This window comes from Manis pentadactyla, chromosome 11, assembly GCF_030020395.1.
Source record: "Manis pentadactyla isolate mManPen7 chromosome 11, mManPen7.hap1, whole genome shotgun sequence".
NCBI lineage: Eukaryota > Metazoa > Chordata > Mammalia > Pholidota > Manidae > Manis > Manis pentadactyla.
In genome coordinates this window covers 8,545,550-8,570,941 of record NC_080029.1, presented here as the reverse complement: position 1 = coordinate 8,570,941, position 25,392 = coordinate 8,545,550, and the positions used below count along the sequence as shown (strand labels likewise).

Below are 25,392 nucleotides of genomic sequence, written 5' to 3'. Positions count from 1 at the left end.
AAGGACACATTAAAGTATTTAAGGACACTATGGCTATGAGCCTGAAACAGAGATGCTCAACAAGCTTTTAATTTAATAAACCAATTAGAATTCTTGTTTATATTCTATTCTAAAGAACTTTTGACATAGAAAAAATTTTCCTATACCTGAGACTAAGAAGAGCCAACTGACTAAGGCACTAAAGGAATAATTCAATATTTTAAACATATAAAGTAAAATGCAGAGTTGCTATAACACCTGCTCAGAAAGATATTTTTAAAATTATATATACATATGTATATATATGTATATATGTGTGTATATATGTATATATATAAGGGCATTATTGAGACATTTAGTAAAACTTGACTAGTCTGAGGAGTAGATGAAAATGTAAAATATTAATTTTTTCATTTGACAGCTGAATCAAGGTAAGTAGAATATCCTTGTTTGTGGGAAATAAACACTCAAATGCTCAAGGCTGAAGGGGCACTGGCAGCACTTATTCTCACATAGCTCAGGGAAAAAAGCTCTGTGCTGCACTTGCAACTTTTCTGTAAGTTTGAGAATGTTTGAAAACTTTTAAAATATTGGTTTGAAAATAAAATATATGCACACAAAGCTAAATAAAGAGCAAAGGATTCACGCCCTGAGAACTCAGATATGATTGACCTAATGCACAGGAATGAGGGAGCAAGCAGTTCAGTATTTACATAATTCTAGGGGCCTGAGGAACACAGAAGCAGGCCAAGACAGAACAAAAACTCTCTTAGGAATCCCCATTTAAGCAACTCCCCAGAAGAAGACACTCTCTAGTTCCCTGACTTAAGCAACCAACCAGCCCACCTGCCACCCTGACCAGCGTTCCTATATGCTCACTGCAGCTGCTGACACAACACTCCCTCGCACACCTAAAAACTGCTTCTACCAGAACAACTCTGTTCTGTATGTTCACCAAGCGTTAATTGTGTTTGGCCTCAAATCTGCTCATCCCAGATGTATTTGTTAACGGAAGTATATTTTATTAGTGTGCTGATGGCTTTTAAGTATACAAAGGTAGGAAAATTTTAAAAAACACAGGATTTGCACTAGGATTGCTTTGAAACTATTTTTTCACACACTTTAAAGAAAATGAAACTGAAAATTGCAGACAAAGCCTTTGGGGGCATATATTATGCAAAAATTCCAACCAGTGGCTGGCTCATATTCAAAGGCCGTGTCCTATACTTAAGAAAAAAGGTGTAAGTGAACATATATTTATAAACTGAATGTTTAGTATATGTATTTCTATCCTCGTGTCCCAATTTAACCAACAGCCACCTGCTCAGTCAATGCAGAAAGAGGAAGAAATGGGCTAAGCCCCTCTGCCCTCTGGGCTAGCCCTTGAACTATTGTTCCATTTGTTCACATATCTATTAGCTCTTGATAGACACTTCTCAACTATAAAATAAAAAGCATAGTCCAGAGATCAGTGGTTTCCAAACTGTGTATCATGTGTAACCTTAACAGTTAAAAAAAGTTTGTGAAAACCCTCGAATGTGAATTTATAAATTCTATGCTTGTATTTATAAATTATGTAATTATAAAATATAAAGACAAAAATTTTTAATGATTTCTTTAAAAGTTAAATAGAAATATTAACATTTTCTTCCTATACCTCAATGGACAGTCCTGTGAATCTCATCTTTAAGACAACTAAACTAAGTAGATCTTAGTTTTCTGATTCTAAGACCAACAATTCTGGACATTGGTAGTCAATAAGGAAATCCAGAGCTTACTTACTATTAAACAGATAAGGAATAAAGGCCAAGGATATTTGATACCAAGTAAATCTATAACAGATACAATAGTTTCAAGTTTCTGAAGATTAGTAGAATAACTTGCTTATATAGGAGAAGCTAGCAATGATAGACAATTAAGGACATCTTTTTTTGAAACCCACAAGACGGTCTTTCAGGCCTGCCCCAGAAGAGATTCCTTCAATGGGTAGAATGATAACAGCAGCAGCTGATTACTGAGTGCTTCCTACAGGCACTGTTCTCAGAACTCTCTAAGTGTTACATCATTTAACCCTCCAAACAGCTCTTCCAGGCAGGTTCGAGTATCATCTTTACTTTAGAGATGATGAAACTGAGCTTATGGAGACTATGTGCCCTCTATACAAGTATCTCCAACTCTTTTCATGTCATGGCAAACACAGAGGAAGGAGACACTTGCTCAAGTACCCTGTTATAAGGTCAAGTGAGGGCCAGCCAACGTGATGGCAGAGGGAATAAATGCCTCGCACACAAGCAAGCCACTTGCTAGGCACACTGTTAGGAAACTCTGCTATGACAGCCCACCGTAATGGTAATAGTTCTATAATCAATACCATACAAAGTACACACGAGACAGTAGATAATATTATAGAAAGGAAAGAATAGGGGGAAGAAGGAAACCAGGGAGGTGAGGAGGCAGAAAAGTGATCCCCATAGATCCAACTAAATGTGTTTAAACTCACCTATTATAAAGCTTCTCATAAAAGCTTTTATTAGGTAGTGTTACATGAATTTTGGGTAATGTAAGTTCCAGCACATAGTGAGAATTGCTGATTGCTTTATCCTGAAACTCTGTCATTTCTACAGGGTCTCCTGGCATCACCATCTAAAATATAATAGTTTAGTACAAAAAAAAGACATCAAATAACCATTTTATGTTTAAAATAGTAGTAGCATCTTCTTGCCCTCTTTGTATGACTTAGGATGGGAGCAAATAAATAAGCATGTAAATTCTAACTCCTAACCAAGAAAAACAGATATTCAATCTTGGAGCTAAAAACCTAGCAGAATGGAAAAAGGAGAATAAAATACTAAGTATTTTTTGGAAGACAAAGAAAACCACTGCTATATGACAGAGAATAATCCCTTTGTTGCTTGCTCACACTTTGATTTTACCTGTTCATTTTCAAACATTACTCTACGAGAAGAAAAGGGCGATGGGGCTGGCCTTCTCAGATCACAAACATCTTTCAGGGAATGAGCACCTCCTTCCTCCTCTTCCTGATAGTGGCCATCACTCTCTTCTTCCTCAGCTGCTATTCTCTCCAAAATAGAATGCATGGCTGGTGGATTTACTTTCAGCACAATTCTGATAGCAAAGGCAATTTTAAAAATCAAGATCTAAGCATCACCTGCAAAACTTTAACTTTAATGCAAATATAAAGACCACTGATTAAATCATTGCTGCTAAGATTCAGCTTCTCTCCAAAGTTATTATGTCTAATGTAACCCACTTCTGCACACATTGTAAACTTAACAGTGTGGAATTGATGAAACAAATAAAAGGCATTACCACTTTATACTTGGCTAACTGAAAATCTGACTTTTTGAAGACAAAAAAGTAGTTTTTAAATTTCATTAACAGCCAGCAAATTTTTACCTAAAAACTTATTTATTATCATTAAACCAAATCGTTCCACATGCAGTTTGTTCTGCTATTACGAAAAACCTAAGAAACTTCATATTATATAAATTGGTCCAATGGAAAAAGGAGAATAATTAGGGAATAGTTTCAAAACTGCAACAACAAAGTAATCTTTTCCTTCAAGAATTCCAGTAACAATAGGCTCGTGCTGTCGTTTTACACAAACCCAGACCACGAGGAGCCTACAGCCTCTGATGGCAGGAGCTCTTGCTCCAGAGCAACGCCATTCCCCTCCTCATCTCCATCACATCACCAGCACAGGCTTGGGTGTCTCCTTTTTATCACATTGCCCCCATCATGAGGAAGCACAGTACCCTCAAAGAGAACAGCTGTGTTTCATATGTAACAGTTACAAACTATCACACTGTTTGCTAATTTATAGGTACCCTCATGTAAATTGTGATTCCAAATTATCTAATTGAAGTAGAACCATTTCTTATGATGGAAACTCATGCTCTGAATGCTCACTATCGGGCATGTATGATTAAGCCTGTCCTAAACACCTGAGAGGCCCAGATCCATAGGCGACAAGGGTGTAAAGGAAGGCAGGCAGAAAAACAGCACAAAAAAGACCCCTTCAATTTTTACAGACTTCAAATACTCAGTTTTCAATACAATAAAGGATCATTATTTCCAATAAATTAAGTTATTTTAAATATAACCTAAATATAATCCAGGCTCACTCTCCAACTAATTTAACTTATGGAATGATATCTCCTAAGAAATCCTGAAGCAGTGGTTCTCTGCATCCACCTTCACATTGGAATCACCTGGTATAATTTTTAAACTGTACTGATTGATGTCCAGTCTCTATCCCAGAAATCTCAGGGTGAGGTCCAAGAATCAGTATCTTATAAAAAACTCCCTAGATTTGGAAAACACTGCCCTAAAGCAATCATTGACTATAAAATTCATTTGACAGCTAACCAAATGATCCCATATGATATCTCTTGTATTATAGCCTTGAATTATTTTTTAAATGGTTAATGGTTTTTTGACCCTCTAATTAGACTAGGTAACATGAGATCAGAAAACATATTTTATACTTCCATCTCTTACAATATCTATCAGATATCTTTCATAGGATAGTGCTCAACATATATTTTTTATTTAATTTGGGTTCTCTCATCAAGGCTCTATTTTTTTAGCTTAAACTTAGTAGCCAAAATGTCTGTTTAAAAGGACTACAGAAATTTACCATTGGAAGGAAAATCTCATTAAATGTATGTATCATATACATTTGCTTACTCACTGTGGCCAGTCAAAATCATCTGATGATGTTGTATCTCCATCTCCTCCACCAGACACATGGAAAAACTTCATAGATGGTTCTCCTTTATCTTCCTGGAATGACCCTAATAAAACAAGACTGATTAAGTAAAGTTCATTTCTTCTCAAGTGTTAAAAGACAAAGTTTTCTCTTTAGAGGACCAGAAATCCTCTAAATCAGAGACATAATGCAACATTAAGTTCTGCAGCATTATTCATTTATTCCCGTTTCATATGTACGCATAGGAATAAATGAATAATGCTGTAGAACAGGACAAGCCCTATAATAGTATAAGAGATAAACTCAAATTATTAAGTTTAACATGTAAGGTACACAGTTATGACATAGGAGATCAGCAGTTAGCACTTACTGAGTGCCACTTACTGATTATTCCTTATAAAAGTTTATGCAGTGCATCTAGAAACACAGAGATAATAATTACATTTCTTTAATGTTTATTTTGTACCAAGCACTGAAAGAATTACCTCTATTCACAATAACCCTATAAAAGGTTTTTCAATCTTTTTTTACAAGGAATGACTTCCCTCTAGAATAATGACTTTCTTACTACTGGAGATAAGGAGAGATCAGAGAAACCCGAAAGGCGCTTTCACGAAGTCATAATCACTGTATCTCTGAAGATGTGTGAAACTCAGGTAAGCAAGGGGGGGAAGAGGGTGTGGTGGCAGAGGAGGGTTGTTTAGGAACCACAGGATAAAATGTCAGGACTTTCCAGAGCTCTTCACAGACTTAGCTCACTGTGTGAGTCTATATATTCTCTTCCTCAGATGACAAAAGCAAAGTAGCACAGAAAAACTTAAAACAGGATTTACAAAGAAAAGTTCTTGGAGAATAGTATGATGACTCAAAGCTCAAACTTTAGTGTCAGACTTGGGTCTGAATCTTGACTCTGCCATTTCCTACGCAGGACCTGGGAAGGTACCTTTTCTTAAGTCTCTGCTTCTCATTTATAAATGATAAAAATAATTGGAAATAATAAGCCTAACATAACAATGATGATGAAAGGAAACAAAAGAATGCTTAGCTACAGCACCTAACAGAGAGGCACTCAGTAAATGCTGGCTATCACATTAGCCCTACAACAATTAAGTGGTAGGTGGTAGTAAAAGCATAGACTAAAGCAACCCATTCCCCCGTAGAAAAGAAGCATCAACAAAGAGAGTAAGTCATCGTGCTTAGTAATTTTTTTTAAGCTGACTTCTACTACATATTTGTATTCAACACTGGGAAAAAAGTCACTCTCGGTTTCGACCCTAATGCTCTCTGTACTACCTTTGGGCTGTCATATGCTTTACATGATGCATGTTTCAGTAGCAGCTGTTTGTGTCTAGTCTGGCTCTTTTAAAGGCATGTTCAATCTTACCAACTAGTTCTCTAAAGGTAAGCTCCAATTTAATTTGTTCTGGGGTTGATCCTCCTATAAATTCAGTCTTAAATTCTAGATCTGAAAATGCTAAATGAAGGATCTCCTTCTGTAGTGACTTCTTAAACCATGGTCCTCTTTCTTGATCTGATCGAAGATCAGGTATTGGAAAGCGAACAGAAAGGTTTAATGCTGGTGTGGCAACTTGCACTGACATCCGACAATTTGCAGGATTATGTGAATCATCTAGAAATACTTCAGTGAAAGCCTTGTGCTAGAACACAACAACAAAAATATGCCAAAATGTTAAATTAAGAAACGTAAGTGATATTAGTATTCAACATTACAATGTATATATAATCACTATTTTCTCATTCAGGATAATGTATTAAAATACAATTCAAATTATCATGTTAACTTCAGGTAATGAAATTGCATAATGCAACAGTTATTGACAGTCAGAACTACTGTCTAGTTAAACTTTCACATATAAAAATAAATCAAAATAAAAACTGAATCAAAGTGAAGACAGTTGCTATAAATCTATATCTTACTATAGACTAAGAAATAATATGTAAATTAGCTTGATCAAAAATTCAGTACCATTAAAAATTAATATAGTACCCACCATTCAATTTGAAGGATTCATCTACCAATCTTCTACTTTAAAGTCTCAATGTGAAATCAGCTGAATTATGCCAAATGCAAAGGCCCATTCCTGACTCATCCTTGTATTTGCAGGACTAAGGCCAGAGGCTGGCATAACATAGATAGGTTCTAAATTAAAATTCACTAAATGACTCACTCTGAGCTCCCATCCAACCCAAGGCTATGATCCCATCAAATTGCTTTTAGAAACCAAAACACATATGCACCATTTACTCAAAGCCATGTTACAATAAAAGGTCAAAGAACCTGCTCTTCAGATAAAAGTCTATTTCTATTTTCTCTAAAATGTATTGAAACTTACAGAGCTTTAGTCCAGAGTACACTGTAGGTGATAACACTCTTCGATTTCATGAGTCAGTCTCTAACATCCTAGATTAGAAAGTTCCCTGCTTAGACTTGGATTTTTAATAAACCTATTCTTCCTCTGCCCTATTTGACTAACCTTCACTCTCAGCAAAAATAACCCAAGAGTTTAAACCATCATCCCAATACATCTACTGCTAACAGCCAATATAGACACTAACTCCATAGAACTTAAAATAACTAGCAATTGGTGACAATAAAAAACAAAGAATACTGATTTAATGTGAATACCCACCACTCATTAAGGGAAAAGCACGTGAGTAGAAAAATCTCTCCCCTTTTCTTTTAAACAAAAGTTGTCTCTCTCTGTTCCTGTCCTACAGCCCCCAAATGCAGGCCCAAAATTCCTCACAGATTTTTTGCAAATCTGATTTATTTCCATTGCTTAGAAAAGGCATAAGATACCATATCTAAGTAAAAGTGACATAATGTAATGCTCAATAACACAATACTGTAAGTCACATTCTCATTTTCAAAAGTATATCCTGTATTATATGGGCTACATTTTATAGGTAAATCAAGTAATTTATTAAATATGTGATAAACTTTGTGCAGATATAATGTTTATAAAACTCAGATAAACACGGAAACAGAACTAATTCTACTACTCTCACATGACCAATGCTGCCAACTGGTATATTTCTATCCATTATTTTTGTGCATATACCAATTTTATTTATATAGTTGCAATAAAAGGTTACATGGAATAACAGATTCTACTTTTTCACTTAATACTTCTTGAGCCTTCTTCATATTGTTGCATCACCTTTAAAACCATCACTGAAAATGGCTGCATGAAATTTCAGTGTATTGGCATAATGTATTTAGCTAGTCTACTATCTAGACAAAAAAGACCTGTCAATTTTTTTCATTACTATAAATAATGTTGTTTTAATAACATGTTATGTATTAAGAATGTAAGCTCAGAAATGATCCAACAGGCTTACTTGCTAGCTATAATTTTGATTAATATTTGTACCTTTTGAATACTTACCAGACTAATATGTTTATTATATGAAGTATACATGTGAGATGCCATCATCTCCACCGTAGTAAGTTTTTGTGGTTGAAGCAAGGAATTTAACCTGTCCACAATACTGATATCCAGCTCACAAAATACTGGATTTAACTTAATTTGCAATTCTGCTTTCTGAGGAACAGAACTAAGTCTTGCTTGATTACCCTTTAAAAAAAAAAGCATTATTCTGATCACCAACAATACCAGAAAATTAAGTGAAAACATTACAATTATGACAAAATATATATCAAATGAAAATGTGTAAGTAGTAATCACACAAAAAGATTTCTTACCTGGGGTCCTTTAGTCTCAGAATGCTTGTAATGAAGCTGAAGACATACAGGAGGATGGGAATCGGTTTGTTCTTTGGAATGGAACATTAAAAGCTTGTAAACAAAAATTAAGATAAATTAAAAGTAAGATATTAAGCTCTAATTAATCATACGAATTAACAGACATGCTAATATAATAGTGGGATGCGCCTTTTGAAGTCAGGAGAGCTGGCTTTAAGTTTATTTTTGTCACTAGCAATGTGAATCTTAGGCAGTTTATTTAGTTGCTGAGATATTTGCTATCTCATCTGCAAAATGTAGGTAAGAATTCAAGTAAGTTAATACCTAAGGAAATGCTTTGAAAATAAAATAATATATAAAGCCAAAATAACAGCAATAAATATTATCTTGAGATCTTTGAAAAGTTCCACTTGGACATGTTTTTATGATCATGATTAATAATAAATGAACAAAAGACATTTCACTTCTCTTGAGCAGTGCTATCATACAGTAGGAATTCAGTATTTGTTGAATAACAGAATTCTTCCAAAATTAAGAGTGCTTGGAAAATGAGTGAAATGAAACAACTGTCCCATAACCTGTCTGCTACTCTAAAACAAGTCAACTCTACATGAAAAATTCTTAACAGACTCTAATAATGGCCTTGAATGCCATACTTAAACATCTGTTTCAACAAAACACAAATGCACACACTCATAGCCACGCAAATATGCCTTCTTATACTCTAAGTATGACATTCTTGTATTTTAAGAAATCATTGCTCATGCAACTCTTAAAAATCCAGACAGATATAAAGAATAATCCTAAAGGAAAAGATACCTAGAATTTACCTCTGTATAATGAGGAGGAAAAGAATGAAAATCAGTCGGAAACAGGCACTCCAAAAGTTCCATTTGCCCAATGGACATATCAGTACTAAAATAGCGGGAAGCTGATCTTTGTCTTTGTTCATAAGATACTTTGATGCCAGTACCTATAAATCTATTATAAAAAAATGCAGCATTTAAGAGAATTCACATACTTTTAGATTAAACAATGGATCAAAGAATAGTACACAAGTGTTAACAGAATATAACAATTACCCACCTATTCTGACAAGTTCAAGTTGTTAATAATAACTAATACCAAGGGCATTAACCAGAAAGATTATTTCAAATTGCCCATTCTCTGACATAAGATAAAGAAATCAGTTCTGTTGAAAGGAAATTTCACTCAGGATATATTTATTTCCCAACACTGCCCTTCCTTCTTCCACATTTTAAAATTTACACTGCAGTGGAAAAAATCTTTCAAATCTGTAAAATATACAAAATAGCTCCTTAAACTTATCTAAAAGCATCATGAAATAGTTTTAAAATTTCAGTCAGTGGAGTTCAAATGAAGGTCTACCTTTAGTTTTTATTGATTTTGTTATATTTCCTATTGGCAGATATTTGAAACCTTGTCAAAAATGGGAATAAAAAAATACTTTTAAAGTTTGATTGTAAATATTATGGTCTTAAACTATCAAGTTTTTTTTGCTAGGTATTGAAACAACTTTACATATTAATTTTAATACTTCAAAAAGTTCAAAATAAAAGGCCAAATTATTTTCTATAAATATTAATATAGGTGTCTAAACCACTGTATAGAATAACATGACTAGACAATTTATACATCACTTTTATGTTAAAATAAATAGTATTTGCATATTAACAATACATTGACAAATTTAATTATACCCTCGTCTATTAAGATTCAACCATGAAAAGATCATTGGCTATTTGGACAGCTTTCACTTTTTATGCAGATGTTGAAAATGTAGTGTCCAAGCTCAGGATCAGCCCTAGTGTCATTTCCCACCCCATGGCCAGTGGCATATGGATCATCTCCAAGTCCTTCCTCATTAATTGATTCTATTCTTTCTACCCACTGCTATCTCTGCTAAGTCAGTTCCACACTTGGTTCTTTTTCAAGGATCATTCATAAGTATGGGAGAGTTTACCTAAGGTGATCATGTGAGCAAGCTTCAGCAAACACTGCTCGGAAAGACTTAAAGTCGTCTGTTGAAAATCTTGCTGGATCAATCTTTTCTATACAAGTAAAGAAAGCTATGGCCATAGGTGTCAATGGATTAAGGTTCAACGACGTTTCAGGTGGAGATAAAGGATCAATGTGAAGCACAGAAATGGAAAAAGTTCCCACCGCTAGTCTAAAAATAAGTTCAGGCCTGGATTCATCCAATGAAACAGATCTGGACGGGAGAGCTGAAACACATGTGTTAAAATTATGCACATAAAATTTAACACTTAAAAACAATTCATTCTATCAAAATTATAAAACATGTACTCATGTATTATTTTAAGAAAAGGTTATCACACAACAGTTTGAATGATACAAAACAGGCAAGATAAACTATTAGCTTTCTGCATTTTATATCTAGGATCCTTGATACCTCACGTACAAAAGGAAATATATGAACAAACAAGCTTTTGCATTAATAAAACTGTATTGGAAAAGCCAGAGATTAACCAGAAGTTATTCATCAAAATTTCCTTTAAGCCTTGTGCCTATGTCAATTAAATTTTACTGAAAAGAAACCTGAGATTCTCTTTCAAGGAAAGTATAAGTAGCAAAACAAAAACCAGATGGTTGTTTGAGACTCCTAAGCAGCAATAATAAAACTTACAGTATACTTTTTACTAAAAATATTTAGATATTTAAATATACAAAGAATACAATGAATGAGCAACTATTCTAAAACACTTCACAGTGAATTGTCCATCAATGCTTCATATTCTTTTTAAACTTTATTAAAAGGCCTAGACCAAAAAGAAATTTTATGAAGCAGAAGCAGCAGAATGTATTTTTAAAAAAGAAATTTTTCTTATTTTTACAATTTGTTTAAATTCCAGTGGAAACTATCAACAACTGTCTTACACTGCTCACCAGTCTTTTGTAAAGATGCCGGGTGAACTAGGTTGGATGGCAATGTTGACCCTCTCACTGGCTGTTCTTTATGCTGATCAAGGAAATCTCCCCATGCTGGCTGGAGCTATAAAGGAATTTTTTTGAAGTGCATGAATAAAGTCATGGATTTTAAAAGCAACTTTTCAAGAACAGAACAAAGATAATACTTTACCACAGTCGCACTTAACGGAGATCCTGCTGGGGTGTATGTACTAGTTAAAGACAACTCAAGGTCCATGTGCGGAGGGTCCCCAAGGGGTGGGAGAGAAGAGACACTATGGGACATGTCCATATCAGCCATGGAGAAGAAAACTTCTTCTTCTGGAGAGAATTAAGCTATGTCAGTAGTATTATAACTCCAGCAATTCAGGTCTTTAAAGTAAGGTAATTTACATTAATATAACTTCCTTCCTTCAGATTATCTGAAATACAGTGATGCCCTAAAATTTATATTACTTCTAACGAGGTCACTGATTTGGGTCCAAGTTATAAACAGCATTAACAAAAGCTCACCTGAATGTAGGTTAATACAAGGTTACACTATCCTACTGGTGAAATTTTTTTCAATATATGATGTGCAGTATTACATGGTATATTTTTAAATGTCATATGACAATTTAGGAGTTAAAATTCAGACTTTAAAAATTTATAAGTATCTTTCAATCCCTGGTTTCATATGAATAAAGCTATTTTTTCTTAAAGCTGAATATATTATTTAGAATTCTATTTACATTTCACTTTATTCTTTCTGGAGACTGTTTTACCCTTATGCAAATGAGGTTTGTTATGGCCTAAATTTCTTAGTACACTTTATATTTTTTATGTAGTTTGACATTCCATACTTAATGATTATCATTTATGGTATTAGTACTTAGACATTATGAAACACCTGTAAATGCCAAGTAAACTGGGTAAAGATTACTTTTACATATAACTGATAGATTAATAGAGCAAGGTTCCTATTTAAAAGAATCGACTGTAAATCATTGTGGAAGCACATAAGAATTTGACAAAATGTGAATAATTACCTGCAATTTATCTTTTGTGTAAATCTACATTTTTGTAAATTAACTTCCCTTAAAATAAATCATGATTTACAAAACAAAACTACACAATCAAGGAAAGCTTCTGTAGCACACACATGCCAGCACAGGACTGTAATACTATAGTTAGGTCAACTTATGAATTTAAGAATTTCTTACAGCATAGATCTTTTGTTCCTTCATTACTAAATTCTATTTCATAGCAGCCAAAGTTTTAGTTTATTTTATGGTGATAACACATGATTCTGGTGTCAACTTTTTGAGTTGCTTACCACGGCTAGAAGGTGTACGAGCCGTTTCTGTCTCATAAAAGCTTTGCTCTGAAGATACACCCACAGTAAGGGAATCTTTTCTCAAATAATACCGGTTTAATTCCATCTGAATTCGATATTCGTCTTCCTGCTGCATGGGTCGATTTTTTCTATCTTTATTAGCTAACCCTATTTTGCTAGAATTTTCTAAAAGTATACAAAAGGAAAGAAAAACAGTAATTAAACTTGGAGTCAATTCATCACTTCTCCCTCAAAACCCACTTATCCAATACTAACAGCAACTCAATACCACAGACAGAGCAAGCCCACCTCTATTTAACATTAATCAGAGATCTAAGCAATAGATTTAAGCAGCTAGCTAGGAATCACAGAATCTTACCTTTGATAGTAAAGTCACTAAAAGTATTTTTTAATGTGTATTATTTACTGTGTTCAAGAATAGTACTTACTCAGTTGTAGGAAGTACTATTCCCAACCAATGCATTAGTCAATTTTGAAAAAGAATGTGTGACACAAATGATCGGAATGCCAGTTTGTGCCACATTAGCACACTTTGAAAGATCTAATAAAATTTAACTATTTAAGATTCTTACTTACAATACATCTTTAATTTCACACATTCCTCTATAATAACAGGATTTCCTATATGCATATTGTATATTTTAACTAAGAAGTTTTAAGTAATTAAAAATAACAACACAGTTATACTTGCCTGGTCCGGCAATTGCTGCTAACATGTCCAAAAGCAAGTGTACCTGCCTTGGCGACAGGAATAGATGAATAGAGTCTATTTGTCCATCAATATCCAACTTCGGGGAAAAAAAAAATTCCAGATGAATATAACTTCATCACCACAACTCCCAGGTGAGATGGATACTGATTATTTAGCCTCCTAAGACTCTCTCTACTTATTCTCAGTCTAAATGAAAAGACCTAAAGGCCACCAAACTCATCCTAAGAGGGAAAATCCTCCTGAGAAATTCTATGTTCGCAAGTCCAATGTCATACTTTTTGTCTCTTAAGTTTTCTGAGTACTTAAGGTATTTGAGGAGGCTTTAAGACAGTTTCCAAGAAAGAATATTAAGATAGCAGTAGTACAGTATTCACTCCCACCATGATTTCAAAAGACCCAAATCATAATCTTAAAGCTTGATTCCAAAGAAATCAAGTTGGCTGTCTTAAGTTTGCTCATGGGTAACACTCCTTAACAGAGCAAGTAAGGGCATTCTCTGCCAACAGCGTGCCCCTCTACATGCTCACTGCGTCTCACAAAGCCCGCTCTCCACTGGGCATGGAGTGTAAGACACAGCAGAAATGCCAATGGTAAAGAGTGCTCATGTGGACTTCCCTTCTCTTTTCCAACTCCATCCATTTTTCCCATCCCACTCGCATCCTGATTCCTGAGGAGTATATTCTGACAAAAGCAATTACTTTATTTTCTGTATCACATTCTAAAATGCTGAATACACCTGCCTTACTTTTCATTCACTCCCTCTTGTTCTAATACTAATTATTATCATGCCACTTTGCCATTTTTAAATAATCCAATTAATAAAACATGTTTATATTTGGAAAATATCTTCCCAGGAGAAAAATTTCTTCCTAGGCTAAAAACAAAAGATAAAAAATACACTACGCAGTGACTATAAGACATGTCCACGATCTAAGAATATAATACATTCTCCAATAATAATTATCATTTTTTTTTTTTTTTTTACTATTGGGGCACTATGTTAACTGCTTTTACTGTATTTCCTCTCCTTCTTGATGCTGTTCCTGCTTTACAGATGAGGAAACAGGCTCACAAAGATTAAGTGACTTCCACAAAGCCACCTAACAGATCCAGAGCCAGGATTTTAACTTTGGCTGACCCCATGGAGAGCCCTCACTTCTCCATGGCATGCACTCTCTCTCGTCTGCCCACAGAGGACTTGTTTTTATGGGCCTCCTTACTGACTGCTGACATCACAGGCCATGATTCAGCAAGGAGTTGAGGCTGGGGAAAATGGGAAAATCTATTTCTGGTTATATACCAAATTTTAAAATTGTTTTTTAACTTCTTAGTATTGGAAACATAACTTCTGACCTTTACTAGAATGAACAACCAAGAGTTTCATTTCTAATTTTCATAGAAATATCGTTAGCATGTTCTGAGTTTGGCATACATAGAAGAAAGTGTATATTGCTTTCCTCTGAAAATATAAAAGATGAAATGTAAAAACTAAACAAATTTCAAACTCAGTGTAACAGTAATTGAAACACAATGTCTGTGAATTCAACATAGGCAGGCCCCTATTCTTGCATACAATGCATTCCTAAAAACATGCTAAAACTGAATATGTGAAACAGCGGACTTATGTACTTTTTGAGATGGGTACTAGTTCAGAGAACTAAAAAACACATGAAATCTTCCATAACATTTTGAACCCAAAGTTGAAAAATTTACATCTAATGAATACAAGGAAAGAATGAAAGACTGTCGCTTGAAGCACTCCCAACCAATGCCATCTCTGTCCGTACCGCATTAAGTGTATGCGATTTATGCTTCTCAGTGCTACTATCCAGAACTTTTATTTTCCTATTTAGCACTCATTTTCATTAAGTAAGAGAAAACATACTCAAACACCCAAATTGTTACACAAAAATTACCACATACACAAGGACAGTAGTATCTCCAAATATCAAACCCTGGCAGGCAACAGTGCCACCATGCACTAGTTCCATACGTTCACCTGTCACCTAATATATATACACAGATGTCCAGAAGTAACACCTAAAAGGCATTCATACAAATCAATATATAATCTGCAAAAGTTTGGGTTTGCACAAAGATCAAACATACAAATGTTGAAGACTATAATTAATCAAAACATTACTATAAAAGTTATTGCTATGATTCTTCCTTAGAGATGTACCAAACTCAGAGGCATGGGTGTATTAGTTTCCCAAGGATGTTCCCACAGAAGGGATTCCCCACAGTGTTTACACATACCTAGGGCTTTCTGCTCCATTAACAGTCCCATCACATTATTTTATGAAGAGCATTAAGACCTGGTGAAAGGATTCCATACCATCTGAAGTGGAGCAGTGGACTAAGAGGAGGAGGGTAATCAGTAAGAATCCTCCTCCAACTCTAGTCAGCCATTCCAATCCAGGAAAGGACTCCTGGGAACCTTCAATCCTCTGAAAACCTTTTTATGCACATTCACATGCACTCAGTGGCTCCTTCCTCTCTGTTCCCACAGTAATTTCTATACCCTTATTATATCTTTCATTAAGGTAAAGACTGTATTCCACTCATCTCTGCATCTGTCCCAAGAACTTGCACAAGGCCTGGCATACAGTAGTCACTTGAACATGTATTAGTTAGATCAGTGAATAAATGAATGAATAAATCCTATCTTAATTTAAACTACATTTTTATAGAGATTATATAGAAAATTGATTTTCAAAGTCTGAAAATAACACTTGACAAATACATCTTTGACTAAATAAATGCCAAGTTCCCTGATTCTCCAGCAGACTGTCCAATATTGTTCCTTAAGAAACAAGTGCAGCTGTCTTTATTATAGCATCTTCTCCAAGCTATGAGACATCATGAAACAATCTCTTTTCATAAACAGTATGCAACTACAAAAAGTCATTCTAGAAGAGATGGACATTTTTACATACATATAATTAAACATCTTCTATAGTCAACTTCTTGTTTTCCAAATCTTTTCTCTCTAAAACATTTAATTTTATGATAGAAAGATTCTTTAATAAATTCCTACTTATCTCTGAACTAATGAATGTTTTCAAACTGCCAGAATACCGGGAAATGAGTGCAGGAGGCAGCGCTAAAACCCAAGCTGAAGCAAAAGGGCACCACAGCCCACATGGCTTTGGGACCCAAGGACAGAGAGCCTGCTCAGATGAACACTGCCGACTCCAGGGCAGCAGCACCCCAGCTACAGCATAACCTAGAGTAACCAATCATTGGGTCAATGCAGAGATTAAAGAACACTTGTAGTTTTGTTTTTTGCTATAGAAAATAAAATACTCACCTTTGCTCCAGGAAGTACTTCATTCTGTTTCAGTGTGAGACTCAACTCCAAGCTACCAATTAGCCCTCCAATCTGCACTGGGTCAGAGGGTGCTACCTCTGGTAAATTTCTAGTCAGTTGTGGGTGTGGCTCATAAACAATTTTGGGATTCCAGCTAGGTGACAGCTTTGGCTCAGTTTCCTACAATAGTGCAATAAGAACAAAGTAATTCTTCAAAATACTTTAGCATAAATCAACTGAAATGTAAAATACAAATGTCAACCTAAAGAGAACACTTGACATGCAAAATTATATTATGCAAAAATGGATAAGCCAGTATCTTGGAGCTAGCACGAAACACAGCAGTATATTAGCATAGTACTCTGGTAGTAAAGGAAAATTGTGGAAAAGGATATTATGAAGAAAACAAGTATCTGCTCAAATTATAGCAGTAAGAAAACTTAATTACACTCTGTAAGAAAATCTGATTTGCAAAATAATGTAAAAAGTAAATCATAGAATGTCTGATTTAGAAAAGGACTCTCTATTCTTAAAAAGGAATACCAGAGTTCCTTAATTATAAAGCTTCTGATTGGTAAGATAAATTTTCAGCAGTACATTCATTATGTAAGGTAAATGGGACCACTGCTTGATTTCCTATTTTTACTGTAAAAGAACATTATATGTTTATATACCATTTTCCCCCAAGACATAGTATCCAATGCTTCTCTATCAAATTAATATAGAGCATTGGTATGAAAGGCATTAATTATGAGTATTTTAAAAGTCTCTGAAAATATACATCCCCATTACTGAAAATTTGTGTTAACTTCCAGATCAGACAGAAATTCATTAACACATATTGTATATCCTAACAAAATATAATAGCCCTCACTTAAACCTTTTAAAACTGTATGAATTCATTTTCGGTTTTCTGGTTTTTGTTTTTCGTACCGCTGGTGCAGTTGAACACACTGGGGAAGATTTTGCTGATGCAGAAAACTCATCCCAGAAAAGAGACACTCCAGAGAGCTGAAGTGACTTGTGAGCAAAAGCTGAGGGCTGGTGTACATTGATTCCTGAGGGCTCATCAGCAGTTTCATCACAGTACACGGTCCTGGACATCACCAACAAAAAGAGCACTGCATAAAATACCTAGGAAAGCCTACTGACAATCAGAAGAAATACACATAGCTTTTAAAATTAAGCAGGTGTTGGCACATGCCTGTAATGTGGGTCAGTATTACCACACTTTACTTCCGTAAATGTTTTCATGAAGAGACCTTAACCCAAAGGAGGGTAACTTTATAAGGCTCCTAAACTTGGGGAAACAATTCTTGTACTCCCTCACAAAGATTCCTTGATAACAGTAAAGCAGCATTGGGTTCCAAGTAACAAGTCTGGCATAAAAGATTCCACTGGAGTTCTTATAATTAGTCTAAGAGTTCTTATGACTAATCTCAGTTTAAACAAAATACAGAATATAGTTCTAAGTGCATAAGATTTTAGATATTTTTAATATACCATATAAGGTAATGTAAGCTAAAATGTAATGTAATCTCAAAGATCTGTTAACAAAACCTGCTTCACTTTCTGTGAAAAACAGAAACCATAATGTATCTGCTTAAAATTTAGTAGAGGCCCCCAACAGATCCGTACACAAAGTGTCACTGATGCTCAGTGTACATACTTCATGCTGCTTATTTCTGTTGGTAGTTCATATGCCATTAAGACACAGATGAACATTCACTACCTCAAATCAACACTCGGAGTATGTTTGTAAACAGTCCCTCTTTTAGAGCTATTTATAGGGCCTCCAAGTGTGCATACCTAGAAAACTAAGTGATGTGTTAATATATTTGTAAGTAAATCATTATGGCACATATTGACCTTAAAATACCCTCACATAATCCTCAAAAAAATACACAAAAAATAGTAATCTTAGGCTTTCTCACTAAAGCAGCACTTAGATTAAGCACAGGAAAGCAAAAAGGCCTTTCACATTAAGGACACATGCCTAAATATGCATTGCTCCTATGAAAAAACTCCAACAAAAGTGCCTCAAATTTGTACCACTCAAATATTATTTTAATTTGATATTAACTAAAAAAGAATTACTTGTGTTGAATTTAACATAGAATTATATAGTTACATCCAACTGGTCTTTATAATTTTCAATAATGGTATTAGAACATAATTTGGAAAGCAGCACTTTACTTTGAAATTAGGAAATCTATTAATTTAATATCATCACCTCTAATCTCCAAAAAGCATCATGAAATCTAATGAGAGAGTTAGATTTTATTACTTATAAAGGTAACATAGGGTTGTTTTCAGATATTAAGAAGTCTTACCTTTCTATTCGAATTTCAAGTGCAGTTCCAGTTTTGGAATTTTCTGGCACATGTTCAATTCTCAAGACAGTGTCTATAAACGTGACTTTTACTCTTCTTAGTACTAGAGTAAACAGGTAACCATCAACATTTGACCGTATGTATACTAAATAAAAACTTCTAGTGAAAGGAATAAATACTAAATTAGTTTAATCAGAATTTACAAAATAAAAAAGCTGAATTTCTTTGCCTAAAAATCCCCAAATCCTGAGTTTTATAATAAATATTTTGCCTTACTAAACATTTGGCCATGTTTTATGTCAACAGACACATGGATCAATGACTAGGACCATCTGTTGAATTCTAATCCCCTCATTATACAAGAATAAAAGAAAAGGAGAAACTAGGGTACAAAGAACATGAAATAAAATTTAGTATTTAAAATAACTTCAATTCTAAAGTTCTGAATTGAGAACAGTAATCCTTTGAAAAATCACTCCAATGGATTTTTCTTATACCAGGCTTACTAAGTTGAGTACTAAATAATTAAATAAAATCTAAAATTTTTAAAAATACTCAATAACACCAAACCTGTTTCAATGGTTTCAGCAAACTTTTCAAGTCCTTCAAAAGGCTGGGATCCTTCTCCTTGTTCATCTGTTAGTTTCTGGCTAAGACATTCTTTTGCCAACTGCATACTGCTAGTCATGAAACTTGACCAATACATAGGCTCAGTACCAGTTGCTGCAGAAAATATAGATTAATCCTAAATGATTTCTCATAGTTAAAACAAAGCCATTTCTTAAAACAGCACATTTCAAATACATAAATTCTTAACCCACAAGATATTTAACATCATATTGTTATACCAAGGGATACAATATTCTAGAAATTACTTGAGATTTAAATGTCCCCTTGCAATAACTAAGAAAAAAAACCATTGAAAAATGTCCAGAGACATGTGTTCTCACTACATGCCAAACATTAATTCATGTATTCATTCAACAAGTACTCGGTAGGTATTAACAAATGCATAGTACTATTCAAAACACTGTAGAGCAAGAGTCAACAAACTTTTTCTGTAAAGGGTCAGACAATAAATATTTTATCCTTTATTGGCCATATGGTCTCTATCATGACTACTCAATTGCCTCACTCTAGTGCAGAAGCAGCCAGAAAGAATAAATAAATGAATGGGTAATGGTGGTGTTTCAATAAAAATTTATTACAAAAACAGGTGACAAATCAGATAGGGCTACAGGCCATAGTTAAATGACCCAACTGTAGGGGATACAAAAAATTAAAAATTACTAATTCTGCCCTCAGACAGCCTACAATATAGGGGAAGAAATGAGATATGATTAAGAAGAATTAGTAGGCAACTACTGAATGTCAACAGAAAATATTTTGACAGCTAAGAGAAGAGGTTAACTCTTCTAAAGCTCAGGGAAGTAATAGGAAATCTGATAGAGACAGCAGCTGACCTAGGCTTTAGAAGGTTAGTGTAAATGTAGATAACACAGAAGAGCATCTTTAGATGAAGGAATGCATGAACTATGAAAAATCCTTTCCAGATCTCCCTTGATGAGGGAATACTTCCTTAAGTCATTCAAACCAAACTGACAGAGATTGCCAGAACTACTGCCTTCCAAAATGGAATTTAAAAGAATTTCTTCTAATAGAATACTTGTAGAGTAAGGGAAAAATATTTAACTTCCCATAGGAAAGTATTATATCTACTCATCATGCTTAAAAGATAAAATATTCTTGTTAAATACCAGATTATTAAAGAGGATTATTAAGGATTATTATTCCATATGCAGATTAAATTTTCAAAATACAGGTGCCATGGGTGGGGAGAGGTTGGGGGGCTGAAGTAGGTGAAGGTGATTAGGAAGTACAAACTCACAGTTATAAAATAAATAAGTCATGTGGATATAATATACATCATAGGGAACATAGTGAATAATACTGAAATAACTTTGCATGGTGACAGGTGGTGACTGGATTTTGTATACCTGAAACTAATGGGATATTGTATGTCAATTATCATCAATAAAAAAATACAGGTGCTTTAATTCTAGTAAACATAAGTTAAACTTCGGTGTTTCACATAGTAGGATTATAATTCTTCCAGTATATGTTTGCAAACATCACTTGTCATTGAGAGAAGAATTTAAGATGAATTTAACATGACTTACCATCATGACTTTATGGGTTTATAACACACACACACACACACACACACACACACACACACACACACACACGACTGCCAGGGTTCAGATCCCATCTTCTGCACTTAGCTAGTTATGACCTTGGACAAGCTTTTAAACTTATCTGTGCTTCAATTTCCTGTTCTGTAAAATGGAGATTATAAAAAGTCTCTATTGCAAAGAGCTGTTGTGAAGATAATATTTGTAAAGCAGTTAGAATAGTATCTGGTATGCAAGGAAGCACTTCCTACAGGTTTGATAAATCAGAAAACACATATGTAATTAAAGCTACCACACTCACAATACTTGTAAACAATGACTTACTACGGCTTTAAAACGTTTCCCTTTCAAGGTTTCCTTCTGAAAATTTTCAATCCCAAGGAAGAGGTGAAAGAATAGTACAATGAGCAATACCCTTAACCTAGATTCACAAAGATTCTATGAACATACACACAAAAATACATACACACTCTCACACTTTTGCCGAACTATTTGAAGGTAAATTTGCAGACATAACACTCACGCCTAAATACTGCAGCATGTTGTAACTCCTAAGAGCAAAAACATTCTGCAAAAGCTCAATACCATTAGCACCCCAAGAAATGTCACACTGACACATCATCTATCCTATATGTATTCCATACTCAAATTTCCTCACATGTCCAAGTAACCTTTCATAGAGAAAACAACTAGGAGTATAAATTGCAATTATTCACATCTTTAGTTTCCTTTAATCTGAAAAGTTCCTCCACCTGTCTTGTGTTTCATGATATTGATATTTTTTAAGAGTACCAACCAGTTAAATTTATAGAATTTCCCTTCTTTTGGATTTGTCTGCTTCCTTCTCCTTTAACTCAGATAAAGCACTTTAAGCAGGAACAGTACACAGTACATAAGTGATGTCATGTCCTTCTTAATCCATCATATCGGGACACACACATGACCCACTCACTACTGATGAGGCTGAATCACTATGTTATCAAAGTGACTGTCAATTTTCTCTGCTGTGAAAGAAACTTTTTTCCTTTTGTAAACAATATGTAATCAGTGGGAGATATTTTGATACCATCTAATATCAAACTCCCCAAAGACCTTTCACCAAATGGTATTATCATTCATTGATAACTCTCATTTGTATCAATTTTTACTATAGTGGCTGAAAACCTGATTTTTTTTTCTATGTTTATTAGTAGGAATTCTAATGCAATGAAGAGCTTTCCCTTCTCTCTATCCCCCTTACATATTTATTTATTTGTATCAAGATAAGAGTTGGGGCTTTCTTCTTAGTGTGTTATAACGCATCATTGTCATTATTCTGTTACTCGAGTTTTCCCAGATTTGGCCAACAAGAGCCCCCTCAAGCCCAATCCTGTGTCCTTGTAACACTTCTCCATCTATCTTTGAGTACTCCCTTGCTTTCTAGCACAATACTCTGGATCTTTAAAACACAAGTCACTTTAGATAACTGGTAAACAAAAATTAAACCAAGTCATCTAATACTAAAGTTCCCAGGGGTAAACAGGGAAAGAAATAACTCTAAGGGTACAGTCACATACACCTTACAAGACCCAAGTCCTAATTTTATCTTTGGAAAATTTCACATATACAATCCTAAGTAATAAATTAAATACTGAAGTTAATGTAATGAGGTTACTTTCCCAATCTCTGATGAGTAAAAATAGAAACACATACATCAGAAAACACATAACACACCTACCTAGGCGAGGTCTAGGGCGGAAGACCATTTCTAACCCTTTCACTTCCAGTGCACAATTATCCTGTAGCAAGGAGCCCCATGGAACTGACAGAGAAATTGACTGTATGAATCCTTCAGTGACTTCTAAAGGCGCATCTGCTGACTCCAGGATCTCATTGAGACACTAAAGAGAAAAACCAAATTGATTTTGAAATCAAAACAAGAACAAGAACTCAAAATTATTAACTTACTCAAAAATGTTGAATATGCTCATGTATGTGTCAGGCACTAAGGATAAAGAAAGCAGAAACCAAGATACGATCCCTGGTCCTCCCTAAGCTCACAAGATAGCTTACCAGGAAAGACACACGCAACTGAGGAAACGCTATGGGAAACCGAGACCAGAGAAGGTGGAGGAGTTGACCAGGCAAAGTGGTCCAGGCAGAGAAAATAGGATGTGGAAGAATTCAAAGAAAGCGTTAAGTCAAAGAGTGCTAACACAAACATATGAGATGAACAAGTTATCTGATAAAGAAAAACTGCTTTAGGCTTTAGTGTAGCGGACCAGAGTGATGAGCCAGAGACACAGCTGCCTAGGAAAGGGAGAGTGGAATCTAAAGAGCATTGCAATTCATGCTAAAGAGTCTGATTTGTCTCAAGGGCAAAGTGAAGCCATTGAATGATTTCAAGCAAGGATACTAGGGGGAGAGTAGGGCTTTTAGTGGGCCACTCCTGCTGTCATGGAGCATGTATTGGAGGAAAGCAAAACTCTGGCAGAAAGGCTGTTATGAGTAAGAAAAGTTAGAGAATCGTTTGGCAAGAATAGTGACACTGAGGACAGTTAGAAGAGGATGGATTTTTGTAATACATCAGGAAGTAGAATTAACTGGCATTGTGCCAGGTAAAGAAAAGAAAGAATGAAGAAGGACTCCCAGGTTGCTGGCTTGAGCAACTGCTTAAACAGTGGTGTGTGGAGAAGCAGGTCAGGGGGAAGATAAGGAGTTCAGTTCCGGAGAGGAGATTTGAGCAGATATCTAGGTGAAGATGTCTAGGAGAGGCTGATCTAGAGTTCGAGAGTCATCTGGGCCAGAAATACAGAAAGGCATTAGAAATGGAGAGGGTAAATGAAGTTACAGGGGTGAGGAGGGACGGCCTTTGGGGACTTACATAAAATAAAAATAAGAGGCTAGGACAGAATCCTGATAAACATCAACATTTAAGAAAAAGGTTAAGAAAGAAGAACCTGCAAAGTAAACAGGTGGAAGGAAAATCAGGAGAGCCTCATATCCCAGAAAACTGTGGAAGAGACAATATAAAGAGAAGAGTGGTCAAATGTAACAAAAGCTAACAAGAAGTTAAGATGTTTAAACGTCCACTGTATTTAGTGATCTTTCGGGGTACTGGCGATCCTACCGAGAGGAATTTCAGTGGAGTGGTAAGGCAAACCAGACTGCATCAGGAAGACACAAGGGAAGTAAGTAGTTAACAGAAAACCAAATGCATCAGAATAACAAATATTTATCAAATGGCGACTGATAGGTAAGGTACTTCCTGCATGATATGTTGTATAAGGATGATAGTGTCATAAATCTTTGTGTACAAACCTAACGCTTGAACACTGGCTCATGTTTTATCATTGGAGGTTACTACTTTAAAAGGCTTTCTGCACATTGGTGTTTGTGTAAGCTTACAACCTTCTTAGAGTACATGGGCACAGACGGTTTCAAGGGATAAACATCCAGATCCTCAATCTCTAAATATACTCTTTCCTAAAATTGACCTTTCCGAGAAGAGGATCTACAGCAGTGGCATCACAGTGGGTCTCCCTTCCCACATTTCCTTGTACAATCTCCTGCTCCCACTCAGCCAAAACAGATTACCTTTTTCCCTTCCTGAATTCTCCCTTATGCACTGCCTCTGGTATAAAAATCTTCAAGCAGGGCCACCAGTAATTTTTCTGGTCCTTTCCAATCTTATGCATATACTTAGCCTGACACTCAAAAAAATTCAAACAACTAAGTGATACCAACAGGGCAAAAGCTCTTCTGTTCTCATCTACTTATTTAAGGCATCAGCATTTCTTAAGCTTATATTAAAAATTTAGACTGAAATTTATGCTGAGCCCTACCAAACTCTAATTGTATGTATATTTAATCTATGGATATATGAACTGAGGGAAGATGAAACAACACACCCATATCATTAAGAAATAAATTTCCAATGGAAGTTTTTATATTAAATTATTCAAATGTATAACATATTTACATTGTTTTAATTAACAGCACACTTACAAAAAGTGTAATGACACAATCCAGAAGAAAAATTTCAACAATTTAAAACCTAATGATTATCTGAAGGTGATACTGATAAAATCAATATAGTAAGCCCTAGAGCAACCACAAAGAAAACCATTAAAAAGA

At 34.8% G+C, this 25,392-nt stretch overlaps 1 protein-coding gene across 1 annotated transcript in view; it reads right to left on the bottom strand.

The window, feature by feature from the left end:
- ATG2B (autophagy related 2B) overlaps positions 1-25,392 on the bottom strand; it is a 79,838-nt gene that overhangs the window by 47,072 nt on the left and 7,374 nt on the right. The window contains exons 2-18 of the mRNA XM_036882310.2: positions 22,994-23,156; positions 19,652-19,804; positions 19,082-19,184; positions 17,682-17,844; positions 16,749-16,928; positions 13,415-13,511; positions 12,703-12,888; positions 11,560-11,708; positions 11,367-11,472; positions 10,423-10,684; positions 9,269-9,419; positions 8,439-8,531; positions 8,122-8,310; positions 6,096-6,369; positions 4,694-4,796; positions 2,913-3,105; positions 2,480-2,622 (exon numbers count right to left, since the gene is read on the bottom strand). Of these exons, the coding sequence (XP_036738205.2) occupies positions 2,480-2,622; positions 2,913-3,105; positions 4,694-4,796; positions 6,096-6,369; positions 8,122-8,310; positions 8,439-8,531; positions 9,269-9,419; positions 10,423-10,684; positions 11,367-11,472; positions 11,560-11,708; positions 12,703-12,888; positions 13,415-13,511; positions 16,749-16,928; positions 17,682-17,844; positions 19,082-19,184; positions 19,652-19,804; positions 22,994-23,156 (2,708 nt within the window). The remainder of the gene's footprint in view (positions 1-2,479; positions 2,623-2,912; positions 3,106-4,693; positions 4,797-6,095; positions 6,370-8,121; positions 8,311-8,438; positions 8,532-9,268; positions 9,420-10,422; positions 10,685-11,366; positions 11,473-11,559; positions 11,709-12,702; positions 12,889-13,414; positions 13,512-16,748; positions 16,929-17,681; positions 17,845-19,081; positions 19,185-19,651; positions 19,805-22,993; positions 23,157-25,392) is intronic.